The sequence below is a fragment of the Lepidochelys olivacea genome (genome assembly GCF_965140295.1).
Source record: "Lepidochelys olivacea isolate rLepOli2 genome assembly, chromosome: 24".
NCBI lineage: Eukaryota > Metazoa > Chordata > Testudines > Cheloniidae > Lepidochelys > Lepidochelys olivacea.
Genome location: NC_140434.1, coordinates 8,129,331 through 8,156,480, shown reverse-complemented (window position 1 = coordinate 8,156,480; position 27,150 = coordinate 8,129,331). Strand labels below are relative to the sequence as shown.

General features: G+C 55.9%; 1 protein-coding gene across 1 annotated transcript in view; it reads right to left on the bottom strand.

Moving 5' to 3' along the window:
- Nucleotides 1-27,150, bottom strand: part of RORC (RAR related orphan receptor C) — a 66,715-nt gene that overhangs the window by 29,336 nt on the left and 10,229 nt on the right. The window contains exon 2 of the mRNA XM_084613550.1: nucleotides 16,856-16,885. Within this exon, the coding sequence (XP_084469676.1) occupies nucleotides 16,856-16,885 (30 nt within the window). The remainder of the gene's footprint in view (nucleotides 1-16,855; nucleotides 16,886-27,150) is intronic.

Here is a 27,150-nt window from a genome sequence, read left to right as displayed (position 1 = left end):
TGAGATCAGGAAGCTCAGCCCTTCACAGGATCAGGTCCCTTATTTGCTGAAAAGAATTCAGAACCATGCCGAAGAATCAACAATCAATCTATGCTCAAACCCCATACTGCAAACGCATTTCCCCTCTGCCCCCCACAGCCTCCACACTCACAGAAAACTATAATTGTTCCACAGATCCTGGCCAGGCTGACTCCCCCAGTCACAAGACTGGGCTGTGGTAGACAAAGAGTTCATGTCAGAAAGTTCATGTCAGAAAGGACCATTATGATCCTCTATTCTGGTCTGACCTTTTGCATCACTTCTGATTGAGCAGGACCTTATCTTCTAGAATCAATGAGGAGTCTGGTGGCACTTTAAAGACTCAACCTTATCGTTTAGAAAGGCATCCAGTCTTGATTTGAGAACTTCCACAAGATGGAGAAGCCACCACAGCCCTGGGCAAACTGATCCAATGGTTAGTTACCCTCCCTGCTAAAAATGAGCACTTATTTCTAGTCTGAATTTGTCTAGCTTCAGATTGCAGACACTGGATTTAATTCTGCTTTTTTTCTGCTAGATTAACCAACTACCTACAAGCAAAAATCTCTTCTCCAGGTTGGTCGTAATCAAGATACCTCTTAACCTTCTTGTGGATAAATGAATAGATTGAGCTTCTTCAGTTTCTCTCTCTCTCAGGCAAGTTTTCCAGAGCTCAACCCATTCTTGTAATTCTACTCCTTACTCTTACACTATAACCCTGCGTATACTCTTACACTATAACTATCCCCCTTCTCAATCACCAGATCTAATCAATCCTCTAAATCATTTGGTCACCAGACCTTAAATCATTTCACCAGATCCCAGGGGACTCTGATTCTAGAAGTCACATCATCACATCCTCTGTGTGTAATATGAAGAAATAATAATACTCCTAGATCTTACCTAGCACTTTTCATCCATAGACCTCAAAGCATTTTATATCGGAGGGGAGAATATAATTATTTCCTCTTTGCAGAGATAAAATAGTGCATCAAAAATAAATTTGTCTGCAAGCACATTTGGATTCTGGTGGGGCTGGAGGTCTAGTCCGGTCTAGCCAGGAGGCAGAATCTGGCCCCAAATTGCTACCATTTCTAAGAAAGAACGAACAAACTGCTAGTGGAAGTATTCCTTGTAAATCTTTTGCAAATCTTTTATAGCCCGTATTCATCCAATTCATATTGCATCTGATTTGAACATGGCTTCTACTGTAAGAGCTGTAGCCCTGGATCTTACTGGAAATATACACGTAGTTGGAGATGAAATTTGACAAAATATGCGCTCAGATTAAGAGACAACAGTGGCATTTCACTTACTGCTACGAACCCCACTCCTCTCTGTCCCACCCTGACAACTGACGGGCTTTGGAAAAAAACACTGAGTATTTCTCTGACTATGGCATCACTAATTGAAATGTGGGAAAGGAAGGGAGATGTATTTTAAAAGCAGTTTCGGGTTTAAGAACCCAACGCATCAATATAGTCTCTGAAACCTCAGCTCTTGCTACCACCCTTTATTCTTCTCTCTGTATGTATCTGTTTATCGCTTCCCTTCAAAGCAAAACTCTCCCAATGAATACACTTTCATTATATTCTCAGTGCCTCAGATAAGAGGCTTGAATATCACTGACAAGGAAACTATACTTTGTCCAAGAGTTAAATATATTTGCGTTAACTGATCACAGGAGATGAAATCACTTTCGCAAATCAGTTCAAACTACGTTATTACAATTGCTTTCACTATAGAACAACATTTCAAATACCCTGATTCGGGGCACGGCTAGCTAGTTTAGTCACTTCTATATATTGCCTTTAGGAAACTGCAATGGTTATTGGGATTCACAACACTGAGAGAAAACCACACAACAAAGAAGATGCAGTCTGGGAACCGGTTATCCTAAGAGCTTTGAATTCTTAGATCAGTGGAAATTCTACCAGAGCTAAGACAGAATTCAGCTGTATCTACTTCTTGGGTTACACACACGCTAAACCACACCACAAACGCTACAATCCCCAGGCAGAAAACGTGTAGCAAAACTCATATAATCTTTGTGTTCTGCCTCGGTACCACACCTAGTACCACGGTGACTGGGGCTCCTGGGTGCAACCACAATACACATAATTATAAAGACTGCAAAACGTCTTCAATGGAAGTTAAAGGCACTCAGCGCTATGCAGAATCAGGCCCTATCATCAGATTTCCAGTTCTACATGCCTCCCAGGCTGGATAAAAATCAATGACTTAAAAAATACCTTAAAAAAATTGTATTTTTAAATTTAAATTAAAGAAGGTACATTTTTTCTTAAAGTGAACTATTTAAAAATAAATTTGCACCTATGTTAAGACCTACACTCATTATAATCTATTAAAATCATTTCAATGAAATGCAGAAAATAATATTAAGCAGTACGCAGCTGCCAAATTTTAAAGAAAGTCAAACCACTGAACTCGTGTAAGTCACCGGCTAAGCGCCTGCAACCAGAGTTTGAAGTCGTTCTAAATCAGCTTTTGACAGCAGCAACCTCTTGAGCACAGGCAGAAAGAACACTTTCGTCATTTCTGTTTATTCAATGGCTAGTTCATTCAAAGTTAAGAAACCAACTGGGAGCTGACAAAGCAGGAAAGCTTGTTTTCCCTTTTCCAATCTATGAATAAAAGCTAAGGTGTGAGAGGACAAACTCTATTAGTTCTAAAATCTTCCAGGAAAATCAGTTAGTTTGAAATACAAAACATGTTTTGATTCACATATTTTTGTTTCTTATGAATACAGCACATTTAAAGGTATTTTTATTCAACTAACTGTAAAAAAATGGAAAACCCTGCTTTTATGCATTTTTGTTTGAATTGCAATTTCCATCCATATATAACTTGACACAAATCATGAATAAAAAATTAATCACATACAGTAAATGAGAAATGCATCACTCACCATTTTCTAACATCATAAAAAATTTAAAATCTGAATAAAAGTAAGTTAAGTGCTATAAATAAATTGCTTAAATAAATGCGTGTAGATATAGTGTAGCCTCCTGGCTCAAACAGCACCAACATTTTTGTGAAGGCTATATTTAGTTGCAAAGCAAAATGTTTTAATGGTTACTAACCAATGAGAATCAATTTTTCTTTAGGAAGATAACTGAAAGGGACAAACACAAAGCACAATTAAACTTGATTATTTAAATTAAGGTTTCCTATTTGCTGATTTAAACCATGATTAAAAGTGGTGATTTTAATCGCTTCTATTTAAATCAATCCACCTGATGTCTCCCCATTTTCTACACACGCAACAAGTAAAACCTCAAAGCAATTCTACTGAAACTACACAAATACCCGGAACACACTTAGAAACAGTATTATGAGTTGCAATCTTTTTTTTTTTTTCTGGTAACACAAAATATTAATTGAAAAAAACCCTCAACACATCTTGAAGCAAAAGATTTGGGGCAGATCCTCAGAGTGTATAAAGCAGGTTGTTACCTTGATTTCAATGGAATGACACTGATCTACACCTGCTAAGGATTTGGCCCGTTGTTTCTCAGAAGGCTCTTGGAAAGAAAAAAGGATCTGAAATTTCCTATCGCAAATTTACAGAGATCCTGTAAGTCACTGCATCTAGGGAAAGCCGAGTCAGGCCTGTATCTCGGGGCGTGGGGTTTGAGGTTTATCATTTTTAAATTCACCAATTCTGAAAACACACAAATTACTGGAACAGCCAATTATTAATTGGAACATTTTTTAAGAGAAGAATGAAGTGGGCTGGGAGCCCAGCAGAGGTATCGGATAAGTAATAGGGGATAGTAAATGTAAAGAAGCAGAAACTGATAAGCTAATTTTTCCCATATACTATCTGTACTCAGGAGCCCCAGTTATAGAGCAGGACCCAGTTGTGCTGGGCGCTGCACATTATTATTTATTAGGTGTACTACGGTAGCACTAGAAGCCCCAGCCACAGACTGCAACCCTGCCGTGCAGGGCGCGGTATAGACACAGAATAAACATTTGAATCCCTTTGCTTGGTGGGTTGATTTTATGTCTGTGGTTCCGACAGTAGTGTATTCGCTCTGCCCAGGTATATACAACACACACCAGAAGATTAGAGGGAAGAAAACAACAACAAACCACTAAAACAGATTTTCTGAGGCGCCCCCTCTCCGCAGCGCAGCGTGGCTTCTGTTATTCTCCAGGGACACTGCTGGGGGCTGAGTGCTTGGAAGTCGCTGGGAAGGTCTGACAGCCTGGGAGCCTGATGGAAGGACTGGCCAAAGTCCTGGAGAGAGTGGACCGTAGGAGGCTCGGTGGGGTCTCCCTGCCTTTGGCCTCTAGGAATCTCTAGCTTCGGGCTGCTCATTGCTCATTGGGAGCAAGGTCTGAAAAGCAGCCCACAGTTGTTATTAGGGCCCTCTCTGCTTGGGGTTGCTGCTCCCACGCCCTCAGATGGCTACAGGAAACCATCTCCTGCCACCCACAGACACACGCGGTGGAATGGGGCAAGTTATGTCATCAAAGGAACAGCAACGGGCGAGGGTGGGCCTGGAACCGGTTTTGACCGCAAGTGGCAGAGGGACGCAGGAGAGTCCCACAACAGCCGGGCATGCAGACAGGCAGGGAGGAAGACTGCGCTGGTGAATAGGGCTCCGATCCTGCACTAGCTAAACCAGCCCAGGCCAGATCCTCAGCCAGCGTAAACTGGGGCAGTTAAAACTAAATTAACCCAGCTATGGAGATTGGGGATCTGGCGGTAGTTTTGTGACTGTTTTCAGGGGGAGGAGGTTCAAATCCACCAGGCTCCACTGCCTTAGAAGAAACTGCACCTCCCTGCAAAGGGGAATCTGGCTACTGACTGCCGAGCATCACTAGCCACAAACCAAGGAAGGAAGGAGCCCATTGGGCTGATGATCAGAGATTTCTGCAGCTCTTGCTTTGCCTTTCCTGGCCAGAGTAGTTAAAGGCACTGACACTTCTGACCGCCCCAGCCTGGGAGTAGCGCATGAACTGAGCGAACGGATGGTGAACAGAGAGCCAGACCACAGAGTCCCTCAGCAGATCAAAAAAACCTTAATCAGCAACTTTCCCTCCACCTCTTCAGCACTAACCTGTACGCGTGGCATCGAATGCAGAAAACCCACAACCCTCCCTTCCCGCCCCGAGGTTCCGTTTTGCCTGCTGCCAGGGCCCTCCGCAGGCAGTGGCTGCAAGGGGGTGAGGGGCAAAGGGTCTCCAGCTCAGGTGGGCTGAGCCGAGTCAGAGCTGTGGTGGCTGGTTGAACCTGGAGCTGAGAGAAAGCCCAGCCCCACCTAGACTTCTACAAGGGGCCGGGAGGCTGTTTGTGGCTGGCTGGGGTGGGCTCTTTTGAAAGGAACTGTTCAGAAAGTTGTTTAAACAAAATTCCCCTTGAGCTAGTCTGAGCTGAAGGCACGAGCTAACACAAGCTCCAAACCCAGCTGAATTTCCGTGCCGGGAGCGAGCGCTGACCCAAGGAGGCAGCCGGGGGCGGAGGGAGTGGGGGGGCGGGTAAGGTTTCATGATCTGGGCACAACACTGGGAGCCAGGATTCGTGGGGTCCATTCCTGCCTCTGAGCAACAGTGTGGCCTAGGAGTTAGAAGGGGACAAAGGGAGCCAGGATTTGTGGGGTTTATTCCAGGCTCTGAGAGGCAGCCTGGCCTTTGTTCTTAGAGCAAGACTGGAAGCCAGGACTCCTGGGTTCTATTCCCTGCTTTGCCCTCGACTTGCTATGCAATCTTGGGGAGTCACTTCCCCGATCAGTGCCTCAGTTTCCCCTTCCACACTTTGCCTGTTTTGTCTATTTAAAGACTGTGAGCTCTTGGGGCAGGGTCTGTCTCTCTCTCAGTGTTCATGGAGCATCTACCACAATGGGGCGGAGATCTCAGCTGGGGCCGTGAGATGCTATTGAAATATAAATAAATAATCATCATAGGTGGTGAAGTGGGACAAGGTTACAGGTTTCCCACGATCAATGAGCGCTCTGCAGAGTATTTGCAGCCTGAAGAGAGGTCAGCGCTGTGTACGTGGGGCAAAAAGGAACAAAGATATCCACCCTCCCCAAAGGAGTTCAATTGTTCCAAACCCCTAAATTCGTCCGCTGTTTGTTTTTTTTAAAAAAAAAAAAAAACGTTAGAAACACAAACCATCAGATTTCCCTCCGTCATGGGCAAGAAACAGTTTTCAGGGCCAGGGAATGGATGTGACAAATTGCCAGGCTAGCGAGATCACAAACATTGGCCAGACCCGCACGGGTGTAGGGGTCCCCCAGCACAGATTGTACTGGATTGGGACTTTAAGTACCTGTGGGCTGGACTCCTGCTCAAGGTCACTGCCAGGGGGGTTGCAGTGTAGGGGTGTTTTTGAGCTCAGACTATGGCTGAAGGAATATGGTTGCATTCTCAGTGGTGTCTACACTATATCTACATGGGCCATTCCTTTATCTATTTTAGGTTCATTAATTTCTTTTTTGTATATTTTTATTTTGCCTTGTCGATTTTAGGGTCTGCTAAAAGCCTGTGAGAGGGGTGTGACATCGGACATTCAACACAATTTCACTGGGGTTTTAAATTAGACCATTTATTCCACTCGCACAGGGGAGAAAATGGAACAACGTGCTGGGCCAGAACCCCAACTGGCGTAAATGGACGTAGTTCCTTTGATGTCAATGGGCCACATCCCCAGCTGATTCCACTGACGTCAATGGAACAGATCCTCAGCGTGAGTAAAATAGCACAGCTCCATTGACGTCAATGGGCCAGCCCCCTAACTGGTGTCAATCCGCATCGCCCCATTGACACCAACGGGGCAGATCCCAGCCAACTGTGGATCAACGTCGCGCTGCTGACTTAGACGGAACGACACTGATTCACATCAGCCGAGCACCTGGCCTAGTGAGTCTAAAACATCCCTGAAGAGTTAGTGACGTAAGACCAGGCTGGGAGCCTGGGTGGGAATTCAAAGGTTCTACAGGGGAGGAGATATTTGTTCCCCTGGGGCCAAACGCCTAATCCTTCAGGGCGGGTGGGGGGGGGGATCTCCAATCCTGGGCCTAGACTCAGCATCAAGGCATGAAGCAGGGAGTGCCCATCTGAAACATGGGGGGGGGGGGGGGGTCCCAGTTCAAACAGGGTGGTGTGCCGAAACACAGAACAAAGGGAAGAGAAGCAGGATCCCCTGTAGCTGGGCGCCAGCATGCACAGCAGGGAAATGGATTCAGTACAGGCGCTCGCCATGTCTCTGTTATCTATGGGTTACTTCCTTCCGGGGTGAAGTCACTGGAGTTACGCTGGGTTTGCACCAGGATGAGTGGGAATTATCTGGCTCGAGGACCCTAAGCTAGGGATTTGCAAAAGGAGCTGCCAAAATCAGCTGCCTAAATCCTCGGGGAATTCAACGGAGAGGCAGGACAACCCAGTGGTTAGGGTGCGGCTCTGGGACTTGGGGGGGCTGGGCTCAATTCCTGGCTCTCCCAGAGTCTCCCTGGGCGACCATGTGGACAAGGTTTACAAAGGTGGCTCCTGGTTTTCTGGGCCCCAGTTGGGGCACCATAAAGGGGGCTGATTTTCAGAAAGTGATGAGCCCCCGCCCCCCCTGGAAATCAGCGCCCTTTGAGGCCTGCAAAGTCAGGCACCCGCATGCTGAAAACGTTGACCTCAGTCTCGCCCCCGCCCCCCAGGCTTTCCACCTCCCCCACACCATGTCCTTGTGTCTGTGCGCCCCCCCCCCGGTCCCCCGAGCCAAGTCCTCACGTCTGCATCCCCTCCGCTTCCCACACGTCCCCACCACACCATGTCCTTGCGTCTGTGCCTCCCCCCAGCTTCCCACACACACACACACCAGGTCCTCGCATCTGCGCCCCCTGCAGCTTTCCACATGCCCCCCCCACACCAGGTCCTTACGTCTGCGCCCACCCCAGCTTCCCACATGTCCCCACCACACTATGTCCTTGCGTCTGTGTGCCCCCTCTTGCCAGGTCCTCGCATCTGCGCCCCCCCCAGCTTCCCACACTTCCCCCCACCAGGTCCTTGTATCTGTATCCCACCCCGCTTCCCACACACCCTCCTCCCCAGCCAGGTCCTGACGTCTGCACATCCCCCCAGCTTCCCACACGTCCCCCCCACACCATGTCCTCGCGTCTGTGCCTCCTCCACGGCCAGATCCTCACATCTGCACCCCCCACAGCTTCCCACACATCCCCACCACACCAAGTCCTTGTATCTGCGCCCTCCTCAGCTTCCCCCCACACCAGGTCCTCGCGTCTGTGTCCCCTCCAGCTTCCCACACATCCCCCCACACCAGGTCCTCGCATCTGTGTCCCCTCCAGCTTCCCACACATCCCCCCACACCAGGTCCTCGCATCTGTGTCCCCCTCAGCTTCCCACACCAGGTCCTCGCATCTGCACACACCCCCAGCTTCCCATACAGCTTCCCCCATGCCGGGTCCTCGTGTCTATGCGCCGCCCCCCCCCCGAAAGCTTCCTACACTGCCTCCTCCAGGCCAGGTCCTCGCATTTGTGCTGCCCCAGCTTCCTACACGTTCCCCCACACACACCGGGTCCCTGTGTCTGTGTCCCCCCCAACTTCTCACATGCCTTACTGAGACACTGGTTCCTCGCACCTGCCCCCCCCACAGGCTTTCCACCTCCCCAATGCCAGGTGCTCCCCCTCCGACGCTGGCTCCTCACACCCCTCCCTCAGGTTTCCCACCTCCCCAGGTGCCTGTGGCCACCCCCTCCAGCTTCCCACAGCCTTCCTCCAGACCTGGCTCCTCACCTCCCCAGTCTCTGATCCCCCTAACACTGGGTCCTCACACCTTTGTGCCCCTGCCCCAGGCTACCCACCCCCCTTGCCAGGTCCTCATGCCCTCATGCCTGTAAGCCCTCTGCTTCCCACAAGCCCCCCCATCTCCTCACTCCCCCTTCAGATCCTCCCTCTGACACCAGGTCCCTGTGCCTGCACCACCCCGCGGCTTCCCATGTGCCCCCCACCCGTTGGACACTGGGTCCTCATCCCTGCCCCCCCACAGCTCCCTGCATGGCTCACCCCAGCCACACCAGCTCCTTGTGCCCCTTCACCCACCCCAGTCTCTCTAAAATCTAGCCCTGCTCCCAGCCGTGGGTTGCCGGCTCAGCTCTGCTGAGCCCCGGGCATCGGCCAGGGACACAAGTGCAGCGGCCCCAGTGTATGGTGCCGCGCTCCTGCCAGGGTGGCAATCACGCTATTACTGTCCTTGTCCACTTTCTCCGGGCCTTTCGGCCTCTTCGTTCGCTAACAAGGAGCTCTGCCAGAGCGCACAGGGCTGTGGGTGTCCGGGGATTCGTCCGTCACCACTCGGAGCCGGCAAAAGCTGTGAGGCCTGCAGAAGCCTGCTTAGCACCGGGCTCCCCACCTCACCCTCGATACTTCTGCAGGCTGATCTACACCCTGGCACGTCCCTGTTCCACAGCCGGGGGTGACATGCATGTAATTGACACGTATCCCTTTGGGGGGGGGGGGGGGGAACGGGACTGGAAGCCAGTCCGTGTTGAAAAGAAAAAGGGAAAGGAGGGGTGTATCGACGCAATAGGAACTCCGTAGTATGGGGCAGCTTTAGATGGCTTCAGCTGCTGCGATGTGCCCTCACACACACACACACACACAAATACACACAGGATTAATACACACACACCCCCAAAGACATTATCTAGTGAAACCTAGACACACACATATACACAATAGCAAAGATGTCTAAATAAACACACTCACAAAGACACACACGTTCTGTATCCGGACGGACACACACACACACACACAGACAAGGTCCCCGCACATATTTAAAAAAGACACAGACAGGCAGACAGACCCACACAGGCATGTTATATATCAAAACACAGAGACGTACACAGAAAAGCAAAGACACACACACACACGACTAATCCAGAGACACACACACAAAATACACACATTGTTAATCTAGACACACACACAAAGACACACACATCAAAACACAAACACACACTCATATAAAAAAGACAAAGAAAGACACACACAAGACACATTATCTCACACACACACCAAAAAGCAGGCTCCCCTTGCCAACGTGCAGCTCCAACCTCGCAGACCAGCTGTTCCAACCCCGCTGCAAACCCCAGGAAGGCTCCATAACTCCTTGCCATGGGATTTCCTCCGGAACCCGCGCGGGCTGTGATGCTGGCGTGGCTCTTTCGGAACTGAGAGGCGAGGACGTCCCAGTTTGGGAACCCGTTTACATTCCGCCTTCCAAACCTCAGCTTCAGAACCTGACGGGCCAGATCCTGTTCTCTGCAACCATGCGGAGTGACCCCACTGATGGCCAGAACATTTACACCGCGGGGGTGACCGTGAGGTTTGCAGGGGGCGGCGTGGAAATCAGGCCGTGAGGGACGTGGTTGCAATGAGAGGGGTTTGCCAAACAGCCAGAGAGGCAGTGCGGAAAGGCATAGAATCGGTAGCCTGCAAGACTGGTGTCCGTGCACGTAACAAGCAGGAGCTGAGAAAATCTCCTCCAACATGCCTCAGCCCTAGAGAGAGCGGGGAGCCCAATCTCCGTGGTCCATTTGGATCTTGACCCCCTCTGGGATGCTAGTGACCCGGAGGCCCCTCGACATCTGGCCAGAGCCCTGCCACCCAGTCAGCGGCACCATTCCCTAGCATGCACATCAGCACACAGACCCATCACCCACACGCACCCAACACCATGAGCTGCTCTGAAAAGCTGCATTTGGATGGGTCGTGGCTGGTAGAAGCTGGACTTCAGCCCCCACTTCACCCCCGAGCCAGGCCTTCCCCACCTGAAGGAAGATTTTGGATGTACTTAGCGCCTTCTGTCCGAGGGGCAGAAAACGGCCTGCCAATGTAAATCGACTTAGCCTCGCAACAACCCCCCAGCGAGCTGGTCAGACTTTTATCACTGTTTTACAGATGGGGAAACTGAGGCACGGACGGGGGGGTGCTTTGTTCAAGGTCCCACAGTGAGCGAGCAGCAGAACCAGGGACAGAACCCAGGTGTCCTGACTCCCTGGCCCCACTCTGCTCCAACCACTAAACCCCACTCTCCTCCCAGAGCCAGGGACAGAACCCAGGTGTCCTGACTCCCAGCCTCCATTGTCTAATTCACTAATGCTAGACCCTACTTCCCTCCCAGAGCAAGGAACAAGGGGCCAAGACATCCCAAAGCAATTACTTATTCAAGGAGCCCCTTAAAGGAGCCTGATATACATGGGGCAGCTGTCCTGAACAGTCTGAGTCTGGCCCCGTCACAGTGTCTCAAGTCAGGCTCCCAAAATCACTAGCCCCCTTTGACAATCTTGGCTCCGGAGACTTGACTGCCACCTGTCTGCTACATACCAGATCCCACACCTTCCTAGAGAGGGGCAAGAGAAACCCGGAGTCATGACTGCCACATCCCAGATCTAAGTACTAGACCCTGCTCCCTGACTGCCAATCTCCCCTGCTCTAACCACTAAACCCCATGCCCTGCTAGAGCAGGGCATGAGAACCCAGGAGTCCTGATCTCCGATCTCCCCTGCTCTAACCACTAGACCCCGCTCCCCACTAGACCAGAGTGCGAGACCCAGACGTCCCGCCTGCCAGCCCTGAGCCGTAACCCCACCTCGCCGCCACAGGCAGGCAGACAGGGCTGCGTCTGTGCCACGCACCAGGGCCATTCAGCTCGGAGCCCTCCAACTCGCTGCTCCAGGTGGCCCTTTATCTCCCATCTCCCCCCAAAACCACCCACCTCTCATGGTGCCGGCGGCGTGAGCGGCTTTGTGGGGCGGCTTCGGCTGGGGAGGGCACCGGCAGCACCTGCCTCTGGCTGCCAGCTGGGGAGCTCAGCGCGGGGCCCGGGGTGCCATGCTTTGCCCAGGGCTGCTTGCATTTGAAAGCAGCCTCGCCAGCACAGGTGGCTTTGCAAGACCGGTTGACAGGCGTCCCCCCCGGCCAATCAGTGCTCCCGCCATGCACTGGGGCTAACCAATGGCAGCTGACTGGAAAGTTCCAAAGCCACAAGCCACAAGAGGCCGAGTTTCCATTGCTGAATGAGATGGGCTCGGGGAGAGGGGTGCAGCACGGCCGGGGGTTCAAGCCCTGGGCCCGGCCAGCCTGTGCTTCTCCGGCGACAGCCCGTGACTCTCTCCTGCATTAAAACCTGCGCCCGCCTCTCCGGCACAGGGCTCTTTGCCGACACACTCCCAGCCCCCCGGGCAGTGGGTCAGCACCAGCAAAGTTTGATTCGTAACGACAGAGGAGCCGGGGCTCCCACCTGCCCGGCCCAGAGGAGCCGGGGCTCAGCCCTGGCAAACCCTGGCGTAAATTAAGCACTGGGCACCAGGCTCCCAATTTCACAACCAGGGAACCTGAGGCGCTGCACAAAGTGTGTGGGGGGGGGGGGCGGCGCAGGGGGGCACAGGGAGGGTGACTTGCCCTTCACCACGTGGGGCCAGGTGTTCCTGTCTTCTTCCAGCCTTCCCCACTCAAGCCTCTCTAGACTCCATCCCTTGGACAGAGCGGGGGAGAGGGTGCCGGAACCCTGACTCCACGCCCCTGGCACTACCCACTAGCCCCCAACTCTCCTCCCAGAGCTGGCAAGAGACAAATCCAGGAGTTCTGGTTCCCAGCCACCCTATTTGAACCACTTCCCTTCCAGGGCTGAGGAGAGAACCCAAGAGTTCTGGCTCCTGGCAGCGTGTTCTAACCACTAGGCCGCACTACCCTCCCAGAGTCAGAAGCAAAACCCAGGTGCCTCAGTCCCTCAGTGAATTTAACCAAGTCTTTTTTATATCATCGAATCATAGAATATTAGGGTTGGAAGAGACCTCAGGAGGTCATCTAGTCCAACCCCCTGCTCAAAGCAGGACCAATACCAACTAAATCATGTGTGTATATAGATACACGCATCCCCCCCCCCCCCCGACCCAACTTCTGGTGTCATTTAGTGACCTGCTTTCCCTCCAGCCACAGCCCAGACGGCAGAATCATCAACTTTGCTCCCAGGGCCCCGGCTTGGCCATGTGGTGAGTCGTTAGCTGCATCAGGCTTGAAGCCGCTACACTGATGGGCAGTGCGGCAGGGTAGGAGGACGTGGAGGCCGGCGGGGCCATGGTGAGCAGCCGTGCGGTTTGTGTGGCGTCTTTCCTCCACCAGTAGAGGAAAAGGTAACCCACGTGTGGCTCAAGCCCCAGGTGCGAGACACACCAGCACCTCAGCTCTGCATCCCGGAGCTGTGCAAGCCTCAGTGACAAAGGGAAAGCCACCCCGACATGAATGGCAGCACTGCATCCGCCCTTTCCACAGCACCCTGCAGCCCAGCACACTTCAGGAACGTGGGGCGTGTCACGGCGCTGGAATGCGGCCACCTCTGGTGTGGAACGTGGGAGCCGTTCAACACAACAGGGTGGGACAAGGGAAACGAGAAGAATTTTGTATGCAAGGGAATATTAGCAGGGCCGACTGGAACGAACCAGGGTTTTATAGACAAGGAGGTTAATGTGGATTTTCCTGGGTGCCAGGCAAATCTACACCGCTATTGGTTCAAATGGGGCAACTAAATACAATCCCAGTCCTTTAAAATCCCTCCAGTTCTCTCCTAGTGAATCACACTGAGCTCCTGGGCCACAGGCTCTTTATATACCAATCCTCTCTGTGCTTCTCAAGCTTCCCCAGCATCGCCGCCTGGCATACACAGCGCACGGATCCTGGCCGGGCCGTGGCACGGTGCAGGTATCAACTCAGCACGTCTAACCCTGGAGCGCCGGCGACACGGGAAACGCCAAGCACTCCCATCAACAGAAGCAGGCACAGTGCTTTCCACTCGCCCTGAGCTTGCCGGCGGACTCCGCAAGGCACCAGATCCGCCATCAGCGAGTCCCAGACAGGGCTGGGAATAGAACCCAGGAGTCCTGACTCATAGTACCCTCTGCTCTAACCACTAGACTGCACTCCTTTCCTACAACCAGGTCTAGAACCCAGCAGTCCTGCCGCCCAGCCCTCTTCAGCTGACCGCTAGGCAACGCTGCCTCCCTGATGGTGTGCATTCGAAAGCGTGGCGAAGCTCAGTGCACACCCACTCTGCGCTGGCTGCAGAGGAAGGGCTGGGCAGAGGGAGGGCGCTGGTGCACCTGCCGTGGAAACCCTTGCGGTTTGCCCTGCACCTGCACAGAAAGATTTCCGGACGGTTCACAACCCCGGTGCCAGGGGCCCGATGCATCGGCAGGGTGTGCAGCTCCGGGGGGCACAGACGCCTGCTGTCCCTGAAGAGCAGCAAAGCAGGCCCCGGCCGAGGGGCACCCCATGGCAGTACAAGCCTCCTGAAATACCTAGGCCCTGCAAGAGGTGAGACGGGTGCCCATGGCTCACCGAGTCCTTTGGTCTCTCAGCTCAGAGTCCTTGTCCTGGAGGAGGTGCAGGGAGGGGTCCCCTAGGAGCCAGATGGGAATTGGCCCCCCCTCAGTTCATGAAAGCGGGCTCGAACCAGAGAGGCGGCAGGATCTCCAGCCCCACGACAACCCCCTGCGCCAGCCAGGGCCCTGCTAACGCCCGCCCACACCCACCCCCTCCCAGGCACGACGCAGACACCAACGGAGCCGCGCGGCCCACTGGGAAGGGCTCAGCTGATACAACCCCCACTGCCTTGGCATGGTCCCCATGCCCCCAGCCAGATCCCCCGCCCCTCCCTGGGACCCTCCTGAGGAAGTGGCCTGTGAGGCCCCCCGCCACCAGCTCAGCCCCGGGGCAGCTGTGCTTTGGTTCCCTCCCTGTGGTGAGGTGGGGGGAGGGAGACCAGCCTCTGCAGCAGGTGGGCTGGGGAGAGAACACCCCCCCTCCGGGCTTCCTTCTGCTCCCCCCCCCCCCAGGAGCGTTCACACCTCGGGACAAGTTAACCACAGCACTGTGAAAACCAAACCTGCCGCTCACCGCAGCGCCTGCCTCTACCTCGCCCCCCCTCCCCACCGTGCACGGCATGGGCTCTGGCTGAGAGGGAGCCCCCAGGCAGAGCCAGGGAGAAACAGGCCCCCCTCCCCTCCCACTGGCAGGCGTAGCTAGGCCCAGCCAGCCGCAGCAGCAGGGGGTTAAACAGGGCAGCCCGCCGAGAAAAGGAAAGGCAGGGGCTGTGCATCTCCAGGACGCCCTGCTGCAGACAGGCGGGCACCCAGACCTGGGGCTTGCCAAGGCAGGGTGGGCTACCCACAGCCCCCTCGTTCCGAATTCACGAGCCTCAGCTGCAGCTCGTCTGTTAGCCCAAAAGCATCAGCCGACTCGACCTCTTTGCATAATCCAGCCACCAGAAGGAGACAGAGCACACCAGACGATACTTTAACGATGGCAACTCCCATGCTTCAGGCCTTCAGGGTCAGGAAGGAATCACAGGGCGGCAACACAGGGCTGGACCCGGGGCCTTTCTGTGCGGCATCAAGCACTGGCTGCTGCTGAGGGGGTTGGCAGGCACAGATGCCAGAGAAATCTGGCATGCAAGAGGCTCGCAAAGCTGATATTGCAAGGACGGTGTTTACCGAGCCATGTTTGGAAATATCCCCAGCGTCCCCGTTTCCGTCGGCCCAGCTGAAGAGACAGGGAGCCGCACTGGAACAGCAAATACAGGAGGAGCTGGGTGTAATATATGCAAGATCTGTCTGCTCCTCTCCTGAGAGCAAGCCGGGGCGGGGGTGTCAGGGTCCTTGGCCTCCATCCTGCTTCTCCCAGCAGCGCCTGCCCGCGCCCCAACATACCGGCTGGTCAAAGCTGGGACAAGGCTGTTCGACCACCTGCTGAAGATCTCACCCCTCCCGGGGCAGGATGGGACAGTCCCTAAAGACGCACGCTCAGTGCTGGCACCCCCTGCGTGCGGAGGAACCCGGGGTGCTCTGGAGCAATGTCCCACGCCGGCTTTGAGTCGCTTGCGTCGGCCAAGCTCATTGCACCTCTCCATTCTCACCACCTGTTCCCAGGGCGCCACCCTCCCCTCCCCTCCCCCCCCCGTGTCAACCCTCACCCTCCCCTTCTCCTGCACCCCATCTTCCCCTCCTCCCTCATGCCAGGAGCTCTGGGTGCCCTCTTCCCCCCATGCCAAGGGCTCTTTATCCCCCATCACCCCCTTCCCCTTAAAACCCCTAACATTTGGCTGTCACGTGACTTTTCAGGGGGGCTGCATCTCGGGAACCCCTGGATCAAATAACGCCCACTTTGGACCAGCAGTCCTGCCCCCCTACCCTGGCGAGGCCCGACAGCAATCCAAGCCAGCCGGTGGGTTTTAGAGCCCTGAGACAAAGCCAGCTGCTAAGTGGTAAGCGAGTTTCAATGGTAACTCTACCCTGCTGTAACAAAGGGTGAACAGACGCCATGAGCCTGTTCCAGGTGTGAGCTGGCTGCATCTACATTGTGAGAAGGGGCCCCAGACTAATATCAACCTGCTATTGAGCTCCTGGGTATTACAAGACTCTATAATTAGTTAACCAACCTCTCCCTTGCTTATTAGCCCTTTATAAACAGAACCATAGTCAGGCGCAAAGAACTGCCCAACTCCTGAGAGTCGGCCAGGTATCCCTGTTCGCAATGTACAGGAGGGAAACTGAGGCACAGTGCAGGTGCCTGGCTTGATTTCAGCAGTATCAGGCTTCCTAGTCCCCTTGCTCAGCCCACTAGACCATGCTGCCTCTGCTACAGCACATCCCCACATGAACCGAGAGGGTCTAAGCTGGGCTTTACAGATCTCCCTTGTGCCCCATGGACAATTAGGGGCAGGGCCCACGATCCGCACTGGGGCAGGATGTCTGGCGCAGTGCAAAGGGGGAGAGGCCCGTTGGCAGGAACTGTACTTACAGGTGTGCGTCTTCTTCATGGCGATCGGGCCTGCAACCAAAAGAGAGACGGGGTGAGACGGCAGCTGCACCAGGACCCCTGCAGGCATCCCCCCCAAGAGCCTGCCACCCCTCCCAAATGGCTACTGGAGCGTCATGGGGAAACTGAGGCACCAAGCGGGGCTCCCAGCCCCGCAGAATAGAACCCAGGGGACTGATTACCAGTCCTCCCGGCCCCAAATTCCCCTCAACTAGCCCACTAGCCCCCACTCCCCTCCCATAGCTGGGAACAGAACCCAGGAGTCCTGGCTCTCAGCCTCCCTGCTGTAATCACTAGACCCTCCAGGAGAAACGCTCTACAACCCATTCCCCACCCCAATTTATCCAGCACCTCCCCCTTTCAGTGCAAGTGACCCCTGGGCAAATGCCCCTGGGACATGCCCCATCGCAGACCTTACAGCAGAGACCAATCAAAGCATCTGGGAATGACGCACACACAGCGCTTGGTATGTCAAAACAATATTATTATCGCTGTTTGCACTGGGGTAGCACCGAGGCACCTCATGCGTGAGCCAGGTCCCCACGGTGCTAGGCGCTGTACATTATCGATTAGGTGTATTACGGTAGCACCTAGGCGCCCCAGTCACAAACCAGGTCCCCCTGGTGCCAGGCGCTGTACAAACCCAGAACAAAGACGGCCCCAGCCCCAACGTGCTGACAATCTAAACGCAAGACCAGCCGGACCCAGGCAGCTGGGGGAGCCGGGCTCGCAGCATGGTGGCAGGCCAGCCCCGGCGGAGGAGTTCTGAAGGTGTAAGGAGGGCCGTGCGGGAGGAGATGAGCTCATTGGGCGGACATTCACAGTGACCTCCTCCCGAGAACAGGAGAGAGCGCCAAGGGGCTGGTGAGAGAACGGACCAGGTGGGCGCTGGAGGCTGGGACCGTGGGCTGAGTGGAGGAGGAGCGAATGCGGGACGGCAGGGAGGGAGGGGACAGGATGCCAAGGGGGGGTGAGATGGCAAAGCCCCAGGCTCGGAGTACTGGCTTGCAGCGGCCTGCACGCACCAAGGCCAGAGCAGAGGGGCAGCAGGGGGGTGCTGCAAGATGCCGAGGCGAGCCGAGAGGAAAGACCGGAGCTTTTCATTTTTCAGTGGGAGCCATCGCTTATTGATTGATCTCTCCCCATAAGCACATGCCCAATACCCTGATTAATAACTCAGTGACTGGGTAGGGTTATCAGACGGATTAATAAGTGACTCAGTAATAAACGATGCCGCACTGTTCCAGCGGATCTCAGGAACCCCCTGCATTTACACAGTCGTGAGGGGGCAAGCTTGGGAATCGGGAGACCCGGGTTCAAGTCCCTGCTCTTCCACAGACTTCCTGAGTGGCCTTGGGCAACTCACTTAGCTTCTCTGTGCCTCAGTTTCCCCCTGTACAGTGAAACTAACCACACTGTACTTGCCTCCTGGGGGGCTGCGAGGATGAAGCCATTATAGATTGGGAAGCACTTGTTTGCTAAGATAAGGGGGGGGCAGGTAAGTACCTTAGACAGATGGGGGTGCACAGGAGTGGATGGACAGACAGATGGTGGTGTATGAAGATGGATGGACAGATAGATGGGGTTATAGGTATAGATGGGTAGACAGATGGGGTGTGTGGGGATGGATGGACAGACAGGTGGGGCTGTATGCAGTTGGGCAGATAGACGCTCTCTGTGCCCCAGGGCAGAGACCGCTGCCCCATGGTGGGAACGGGCAGTAACACAGCCATTCTCTGAGCTGATGGACAATGAGCACCAGGTCCCGTTGAGAGCCTTCTGCAAAATTCCCTTTAAGGCCCTTTTTTATTGAAAGGGTCAGCGTTGGCTCAGCCCTTTGGGCTCGTTTTCTCTCAGGGCAGGGCAGAGGAGGACGTAGCGATCGGGGCAGAAATCCTGCTGCCTGCCTGCCCATGTGGGACCGGATGGATTCTGGGAGCACCTGTGAGATGTGGCACCCCCAGGTCTCACATATCTCGCTGGAGGGGCTCCGGGCGCACTACAGAACATGGGGCAGGATCAGCCCCCCGACATGCCCAAGGGCACAACGAATCTGTGGCAAAGTTGGGAATGGAACCCAGGAGTCCTGACGCCCAGGCCCATTGCTCTAACCACTGGACCCCACTCTCTCCCTTTGCGGGACTTGCAGTGGGCACTCCCCGGGGCTCCTGGCAGGGGCTACGCTCTAGGACCTTGCGGGGTCAGTTCTACTTGGAATCACGTGGGGCAGAGCACAACCCTGCCCAGCCTGCCTGCACCCCACAGTACCTGGACCCGGGCAGCACGAAACCTCGTGCCCCCTGGGACTGAGCCAGGGAGACACAGCACCCCCCCCCGCCCCTCCTCTGCGCTTTGTAAGTTCCTTAGAGAGTTTCCACTTCCCCTCCCACTCCAGGAACCAAGGTACATCCCAGAGCTGGGTGTGTGGCGGTGTGGGAGGTGGTGACTGGGATTGAGGGGGCATCGGCAGATCTAGGGAGCCCACAGCTGGGATACTGGGAGAAACATCTCAATCCTAACCCGCAGCCCCTGCTAGCCCAGCCCTGCTCCCCAGCTCTGCTGCTGCCCCTCTATCCCGACCCACAGCCCCTGCTAGCCCAGCCCTGCTCCCCAGCTCTGCTGCTGCCCCTCTATCCCGACCCACAGCCCCTGCTAGCCCAGCCCTGCTCTGCTGCTGCCCCTCTATCCCCACCCACAGCCCCTGCTAGCCCAGCCCTGCCCCCGCTCTGCCACTGCCCCTCAATCCCGACCCACAGCCCCTGCTAGCCCAGCCCTGCCCCTTCCAGCTCAGTCAGTGCCCCTCAATCCCGACCCGCAGGCTACAACAAAGGGTTAATTGCACCCCCACCCCCCCGAAAGGGAAAATCAATCTGATTAGCTTGCTGAGCGTCCCTGAGTACTCAGCCTGGAGAAAGCCGCACGATCGCCATGCCACCCTCCTAAGCAGCTTTGCTATTTTCGTTCCTTGCCTTAACCCCCGTGGCTCCGGGGCCATCTCTGCGCAGGGCTGGAGTCGGTACCCCAGGATGGGGCTGGCCGAGTGGAGAGAGCTCCCCCAGGAGGGACTCACCCGGGGCGGGCAGTCGGGGCTGCTAGGTGCACTCAGGGTCCCGTGTGGCCCCTGCTGCAGCCGGGAGAGTCCAGCCCTGTCTTCAGGGGAAGTGGGTCTGGCCTTGGGCCTGGCCCTTTCTCCCCCAAACAGCGGGTGGTTTTGGGGGCTGGAGGGGGCCCTGCCCTACTAGAAGCTGAGACCGTCCCGGCTCGCTGTGCTGAAGCTTGAAGTGGGGACCTCCCTCCCGCCCCCCGATTCACGGCCCTCTCCCCACCTGGGCCATGCTCCCCACTCAAGGGCGGAGACACTTTGCAGCAGCCAGTGCTGTGGCCCATGGGCCTGGGGGAGTAGGGGGCTCTGAGACGGGGCCCAGCACAGACCCTTGTTCCTGGGAACTATCAAGGGGTCTGATCCCCCTCAGGGGAGTAACAGGGGGACCGATCCCCCTCAGGGCGGGTCAGCCATGGCACCGGGCACCTGATGGGCAGAGAATCCCAGAGTCTACTCCTGCAGCTTTTAGTTTATTTCCCTTTTCCAAGCCTCCCACCCCCACAGGCCCAAGCAGAGCTGGCCCAGTTTAAGCCAGCACCCATGGGCCTTTCGCAGTGTGGGTGTGGCGGGCGGGGAGGGGGGGCAGGTTTTGAATTTGTGGCGGGAACCATGGTGCTCTCGTCCCATCAGGCAGCCCAGCCAGCCTCCAATCAGAAGGGCTCAAGCACCGGCCGCATGCGGGGCCGAGAGTTAGTGGCACAAGATAGGGAAGAATTGGAGAAAAATCTCAGGCCGAAAGAGACGAGATTCTCCCCGGCCTTGTACCCCCCTGGGCTGTGGGCTCTGTGGGACAGAGACTGTCTCACTCTGGAGCGTGAGGGGCCTGATCTCAGTCCTGGGGCCTGTAAGGCCCAGTCCTGGGTCCCATCCCTGTGGGGCCCCTGATCTCAGAACTGGAGCCTGTACAATCCCTGGGTTCCTGTGGCGAGCCTGATCTTGGTCTGGGTTTGGGCAGCGCCTGGCACAAAGGGGGACCCCGATCTTGGGGTGAGCAGGTGTGGTGGGTGGGATCTATGCAGCACCTGACACAACTGGGACCCCACTCTAGGTCAGGGCGCAGAACTCAGCACACCGATCCTGGTCGGGGCCCCTAGGCACCCCTGTACTGTCAGCCCCACCCAGGGTCTGGCCCTCTACGCCACCCCGTGCCCACTCAGCTGCCTGCTGCCCCCTGCTGGGTGGGGTTTGAATAAGGGGAAGCAGGGCAGGGCGGGGGAGCGTGGCCCAACCCCCACGCTGGCCTTGCCTGAACTCCCTGCTTACATAACCCAGCTCCTGGGCCTTGGCCGCTTGCCAGCCACACGTGTCTGAGTCACAGCGCAGGGAGGCACCTGAGCAGACATGGGGCCTGGGACCCCTAGCAGCCATCGCCTGCATACCCAGCAGCCACGCTGCCTCCCGATAGCTTTTTATCCCAGTCTGGAGCACATGCTGAGATGCAGCCACCTCTGGGGTGGGGCGCTGGGGCTGTTCATACAGGGATCCCCTGCCCAGCACTGAGATGCAGCCACCTCTGGGGTGAGGAAAAGGGGCTTTACAACAGTCTCACAGCAACGCTACATGAAGCTCAGGGGGGAAGGGGCAGCACTGGGCCCACCCTCTGGCTGAGTGATGGGGATGCCAACCCAACCTGCACTGCAGGAGCCCAGAGGGCGACGCTCTAAGGAGGCTGCCAGGCCCAGACATCCCCCGTGGTGCCCCTTGGCTCGCCAGCTCTCAGCCTGCCCCCCACCGGGCTGGTGATGCGTGGGCTGGTGCCCCGTTTGCTTGCCGAGTGGCCCTGCCATGCAGCCACCCTCTGGGAGCTGACTGGCGGCACCAGCTCTTCCAGGGGAACGCCAGAGGGTTTGTTCCTGACACAAGCGGCCTCACGTCGGCCAGCAGCGCTGCCGGGAGCTCGTGGGCCTGGGCCGGAGCTGCCTGTGGTCGCTGGAACCACGCCTGGGCTGCTGAGGGGAACTGGCCTGGGTGCAATTCCTGCTCCACAGCCCTCTGCAGCCCCTTACCTGGCCTGGCTTTTTACATGCTGGACTGGCAGTTCTGCAGACAACAGGCAAACTTCGTACCGCTCCCCTGCCAACCTGGAGGGACCCCCCCCACCTGGGGTGCTCACTCCCGACGGCCGCTCCAGTCCTTGAGTCACCTCGTGCCTACAAGGTGGGCCGGGGGTGAACTCGCAATCTAGGGATTAAAGGATCTGGCATCTCCCCTCTCCCTCAGTCCCAAGAACCAACACAGGACAGATGCCCCTACTCAGACTGTCAGCTCTTTGGGGCAGGGACCATCTCTGGTCTGGGTTTGTACAGCGCCTAGCACCCTGGGTCCATGCCTGGGGCTCAGCGCAGACAGTAATAATAACGCCTTGCTAGGGGAGTGTAGGGTTCTGTCCCCCCTCCTCTGTCTAAGAGGATAAGAGTCTACTATAGCTACCAGCTAATGGTGTTGCTCCTTTAGCTCCCGGGGTAGAAGATGGTGTTTGTAGCACAGAAGGTTCCAGGGTCATACCCAGCCAGGCTCAGCTGGGATACTGCCAGTAACTGCTGGGAGCCCAAAGCCCTGCCCACATGGCAGAGGGGAAAAAACAGCAGAAATCCATGATCCGAGGTCCCTGCAAAAGCCCACAGAGAACCACATCCCAGGTCACTATAATTTATATTACAGCAGCGCTTAGAAGAGTTGTATCAGGCACTGCAAAAACACACATCAAGACACAGTCCCTGTTCCACCTGAGACCAGGGCCCTGCCGCGCCAGGCGCTGCATAGACACACGGCGAGAGACAGTCCCTGTTCCACCTGAGACCAGGGCCCTGCCGCGCCAGGCGCTGCATAGACACACGGCGAGAGACAGTCCCTGTTCCACCTGAGATCAGGGCTCTGCCGCGCCAGGCGCTGCACAGACACACGGCGAGAGACAGTCCCCGTTTCACCTGAGATCAGGGCTCTGCCGCGCCAGGCGCTGCACAGACACACGGCGAGAGACAGTCCCCGTTCCACCTGAGATCAGGGCTCTGCCGCGCCAGGTGCTGCATAGACACACGGCGAGAGACAGTCCCCGTTCCACCTGAGATCAGGGCTCTGCCGCGCCAGGTGCTGCATAGACACACGGCGAGAGACAGTCCCCGTTCCACCTGAGATCAGGGCTCTGCCGCGCCAGGTGCTGCATAGACACACGGCGAGAGACAGTCCCCGTTCCACCTGAGATCAGGGCTCTGCCGCGCCAGGCGCTGCATAGACACACGGCGAGAGACAGTCCCTGTTCCACCTGAGATCAGGGCTCTGCCGCGCCAGGCGCTGCATAGACACACGGCGAGAGACAGTCCCTGTTCCACCTGAGATCAGGGCCCCATTGTGCCAGGCACTGCAGACACCCAGCGAGAGACAGTCCCGGCCCCACAGAGCTCACAATCTACTACGCAAAGGCAGGCTGATTTCTCCCCATTTTACAGATGGAGGAACTATGCCTGTGAGAGGAAGGGACCTGCCAGGGCTCGTACAAGAAGTCAGCAGCAGAGCCAGGATTCAAACCCATCTCTCTAGAACCCCAGGCCAGGGGCCAGCTACCCTCTCCCCGCCCAGGAGAGCTGCTCCCATGGCGTAATGGTCGGCACTCAGGACTCTGGCTCCTGTGATCTGCACAGGGAGTATCCAGAACCCACAGTCTTGTATAATCTCACACCTAGGCAAACAACACGCCCTCAGTAGGCAGCTATTACATAACGACCGACACACACACCCTGCTGGCTCTCGGTGCTTCGCTGGCACAGGGATCAGAGCTCTCCCTGGGTAGGAGCGGGGAAGTCGGGGATGTGCCAACTGTTGCTCTGCAAGGTGCTGCAGCAGCAGATGGCCGGAAGGGGGGGTGGGACGCAGACCCCAGAGCTGCTTTGCTGGTCCCTCAGCCAAGAGCAGCTCGTTGGACAGCAACCAAGACACTCCTCGGTTCAGATCCAGATGGGCTCTTTCAGCATCTGGATTATTCCTGGTACTGCCTGGTTGTTCGATGGAGGCACAGAAACGCCCCTGCCAAGATCAGGGCCGGGGCCGGGCCGGAAAACGAGAATTCAATTTTGTCAAAACCTCAAAATGAGTAGCATTCAGTTTGATTCCACACGGGGGGGGGGGGGGCACAGAGAGCTCTGGGAATCTTCTACAGAACCCCAGGGGGAGACCTCAGAATATCCCATGCCCTAGTGGTTATGGGGGGCAGAAGGCCCAGTCCCTGCTCTGAATCAGGCACAGAAGGGATTTGAATCTGTGTCTTGTACGCTCCAGGGGAGTGCTCTAACCACTAGGCCATTGGCTCTGCTGGGGTCTCCCCCTCCAGAAATTCCACCCCGAACTTGAGAAACCTGCCTAGCAAAAGTTTCATCAAACCCAGTACGTTTCAGCCAACTTCACTTTCAAAAAAATTAGCGTTTTTCAGCCAAAAAACATTTTGTCAAAAAAATTCCCAAACAGCTCCCATCAGCGCACCGTGGTGTCGGGCACTGCAGAGACACACAGCGAGAGACAGTCCCTGCCCCCGCTGAGATCGGGGCCCCGCCGCGCCGGGTGCTGCAGAGACACACAGTGAGAGACAGTCCCTGCCCCAGATGAGATCGGGGCCCCGCCACGCCAGGCGCTGTACAGACACAGCGAGAGACAGTCCCTGCCCAGCTGAGATCAGGGTCCTGTTGTGCCAGGAGCTGCACAGACGCACAATGAGAGACAGTCCCTGCCTCACAGCCTAGACAGACAACGGAAAGATCGCAGATTTCAACCTTGGAGACCTAAACCCAGACGTAGCATTAGCTGCAATGCAGGAGGGCAAATTGGGATGGATGGTGGGGATTTCACACTGCCAAGAAGTGCATGTCCACATCCCTGACACCATCCAGCGAACAGTCGTCATTTGCGCCAGGGCAACCGCCAGTGAGCTGAGAAACCAGCCTGGAAGAATAACGGGGAGCTTTTCAAATGTGAACTGCACCCCACATCACAGCTGGGCAGAGAGAGGGAGTGACTTGCCCAGTATCTTATATTTGTATGGAGTCAGTGGCGGAGTGGGAACCCAGGAGTCCTGCCTCCAACCCCTCTCTGCTCTACCCACTAGTGGCTGCTTCCCTCCAAGTATAACACAGCAGGAGCTGAATTGAGATTAGGGCAGGAACAGCAGAGGAGAATGTGGGTCAGATTGGGGTGCACGGGCAGGTCTGGAAAACAGGGGGCTATGGGTCATGATTGGGGGGCACTGGCAGAGCAGGGGGGTGGGGAGCAGGATTGAGGGACACCGGCAGAGCTGTGGGGGGAACCTTGGGCTGGGATAGCGGGCCGAGGGTCTTCAGGCTGAAGCCTGCCGTTCACCATGTGCAGTGGGGTGTAAACCTGACCCCCGACTGAGCCCACTGCATGGCACCGCCAGGCCAGATGCAGCCTCCTCCAGCCCAACCCTTCCCCGGGCTCTGCTGCGAATTCCTGCCAACATCAAGGAGGACAAAAAACTAACTAAAAACCCTGTAGAGAAATTACTGGGGAGCTGCTAACACCACGTGCCAGTCAGTACGACAACATTCTGCCCCCACACATACCCTCTCCACCCCACTGCCACAGGCTGGATTCTGGCATCCTAGGGCTGGCTGCTGCGTCTGGGCCACCCAGGGAGGGGCGGGGCGGTCCCACGGCCCAGATGTTTGCAATGACACAGCCCAGCTATGCAGCAGTTGCCTTGCTGAGGGCTCCTGGGAAGGCCAAGCGACACTGCTGGTCAATACAAGGTCCCGGTCACCAGCTCTGCGCCCCGAAGCTCAGGGCTATTAGGAGCAGGACTCGGCTGCAGATGGTGAAATTAAAAGCCAGGGACATATGACCCGCCCCAGGCCCCTCTGGTTTGAGGAGGGAATGCTGGGACGGAGGCCTAGGCATATTGCCGGCAGAAAGGGAAGCGGGGTTTTGGGGTTACAGCTCTGGGGTGATTCGGCTTCGATTCCTGGCTCTGCTGCGCACTCCCTTTGGCCAATCGTTTTGTGTCCCCGTCCCCCCGCCCCCAAGCCTCAGTTTCCCCGCCTGTAACACGGGGATCGTGACCCTTCTGCTTGGATGGTGAGCTCTGCGAGGCAGGGCCGTCCATCTAGGCACGACCGCATCCCCTCCACCCCGAGGAGCAGTGTGGGGCCCCTCCGCAAGGGCAGTGTCTCAAGCGACGGCGCTCTCCCGGGGACATGACACCATCGGACGCTCTCGGCATTAGCCTAAAGCCTCATCCTTCGGCAGCCAGTTCTGCTGCCTCCGAGGAAGTGAGCATGGCTCCGATGCTCTTCGATCGGGGCTCCGGAGAGTGACAGGCGACCTGGGAAAGGATACTGCTTAGCCATCACTAACCTCCTGCCTCCCTTACGTCAATGCAATAATCTCCCACCTGCAGAAGCAGATGTGGGAGGGAGTGGAGAACACTTATCTGCCCAGTAAACTCCTTTCCTTTCTCTGAGCTAATTCCCTGCTGCCAAGCGAGAGGGCTGAAAGTAGAAAGGTTTTCGCCAGGCGTCACAAAGCAGCTCGCGGCAAAAATCCCTTTACAAATAGCTCCCCTTTCTCCCCAAGCCGGGCGGCTCAGGGCCGCGCAAGCCGGTGAGAGGGAAGGAGCTAAAGGCAACAGAGCCTGGAGGCCTGGCTGTAAAAGGGGCAGGGAGAGAGGTCTGGTTTGATTTACAATGCAAAGGAAGCACAGGTTCCCAGCACACCCCACCAGGGCAGGAGACACTGCCCACTGAGGGCAAAGGGCTGGTCTACGCAGGGAAACCGACAGGAATAATAATGCAGAGAGCAGCTTTGCAGAGGGGACCCTCTGTTCCGATCCCCCACGCAGGTGAGCCCCCACTGTGAAATGCTCAAGCAACACGTGACACCTTGAACCCATGCACGGGATTGTACTCAGCACTGATCCCTTCCTGGGGTGAAATCTTGCACCCACAATGTCCCCTCTTGGAACCCATCCCACCGACTCACCCGCGATGGGACATGTCTGACTACAGCATTCTGCCCTCCTACCCCACCATTGGATGGAGGATGAACCAGAATTTGGCAGACAGGAACTTTGCGAATCTCACAATCCCCCCCAGGAATATGGTCACAGATGGGGAAACTGAGGCACAGAACAATAGAGTGACTTGAGTGGCAGAGGCAGAACTAGAGCACATGC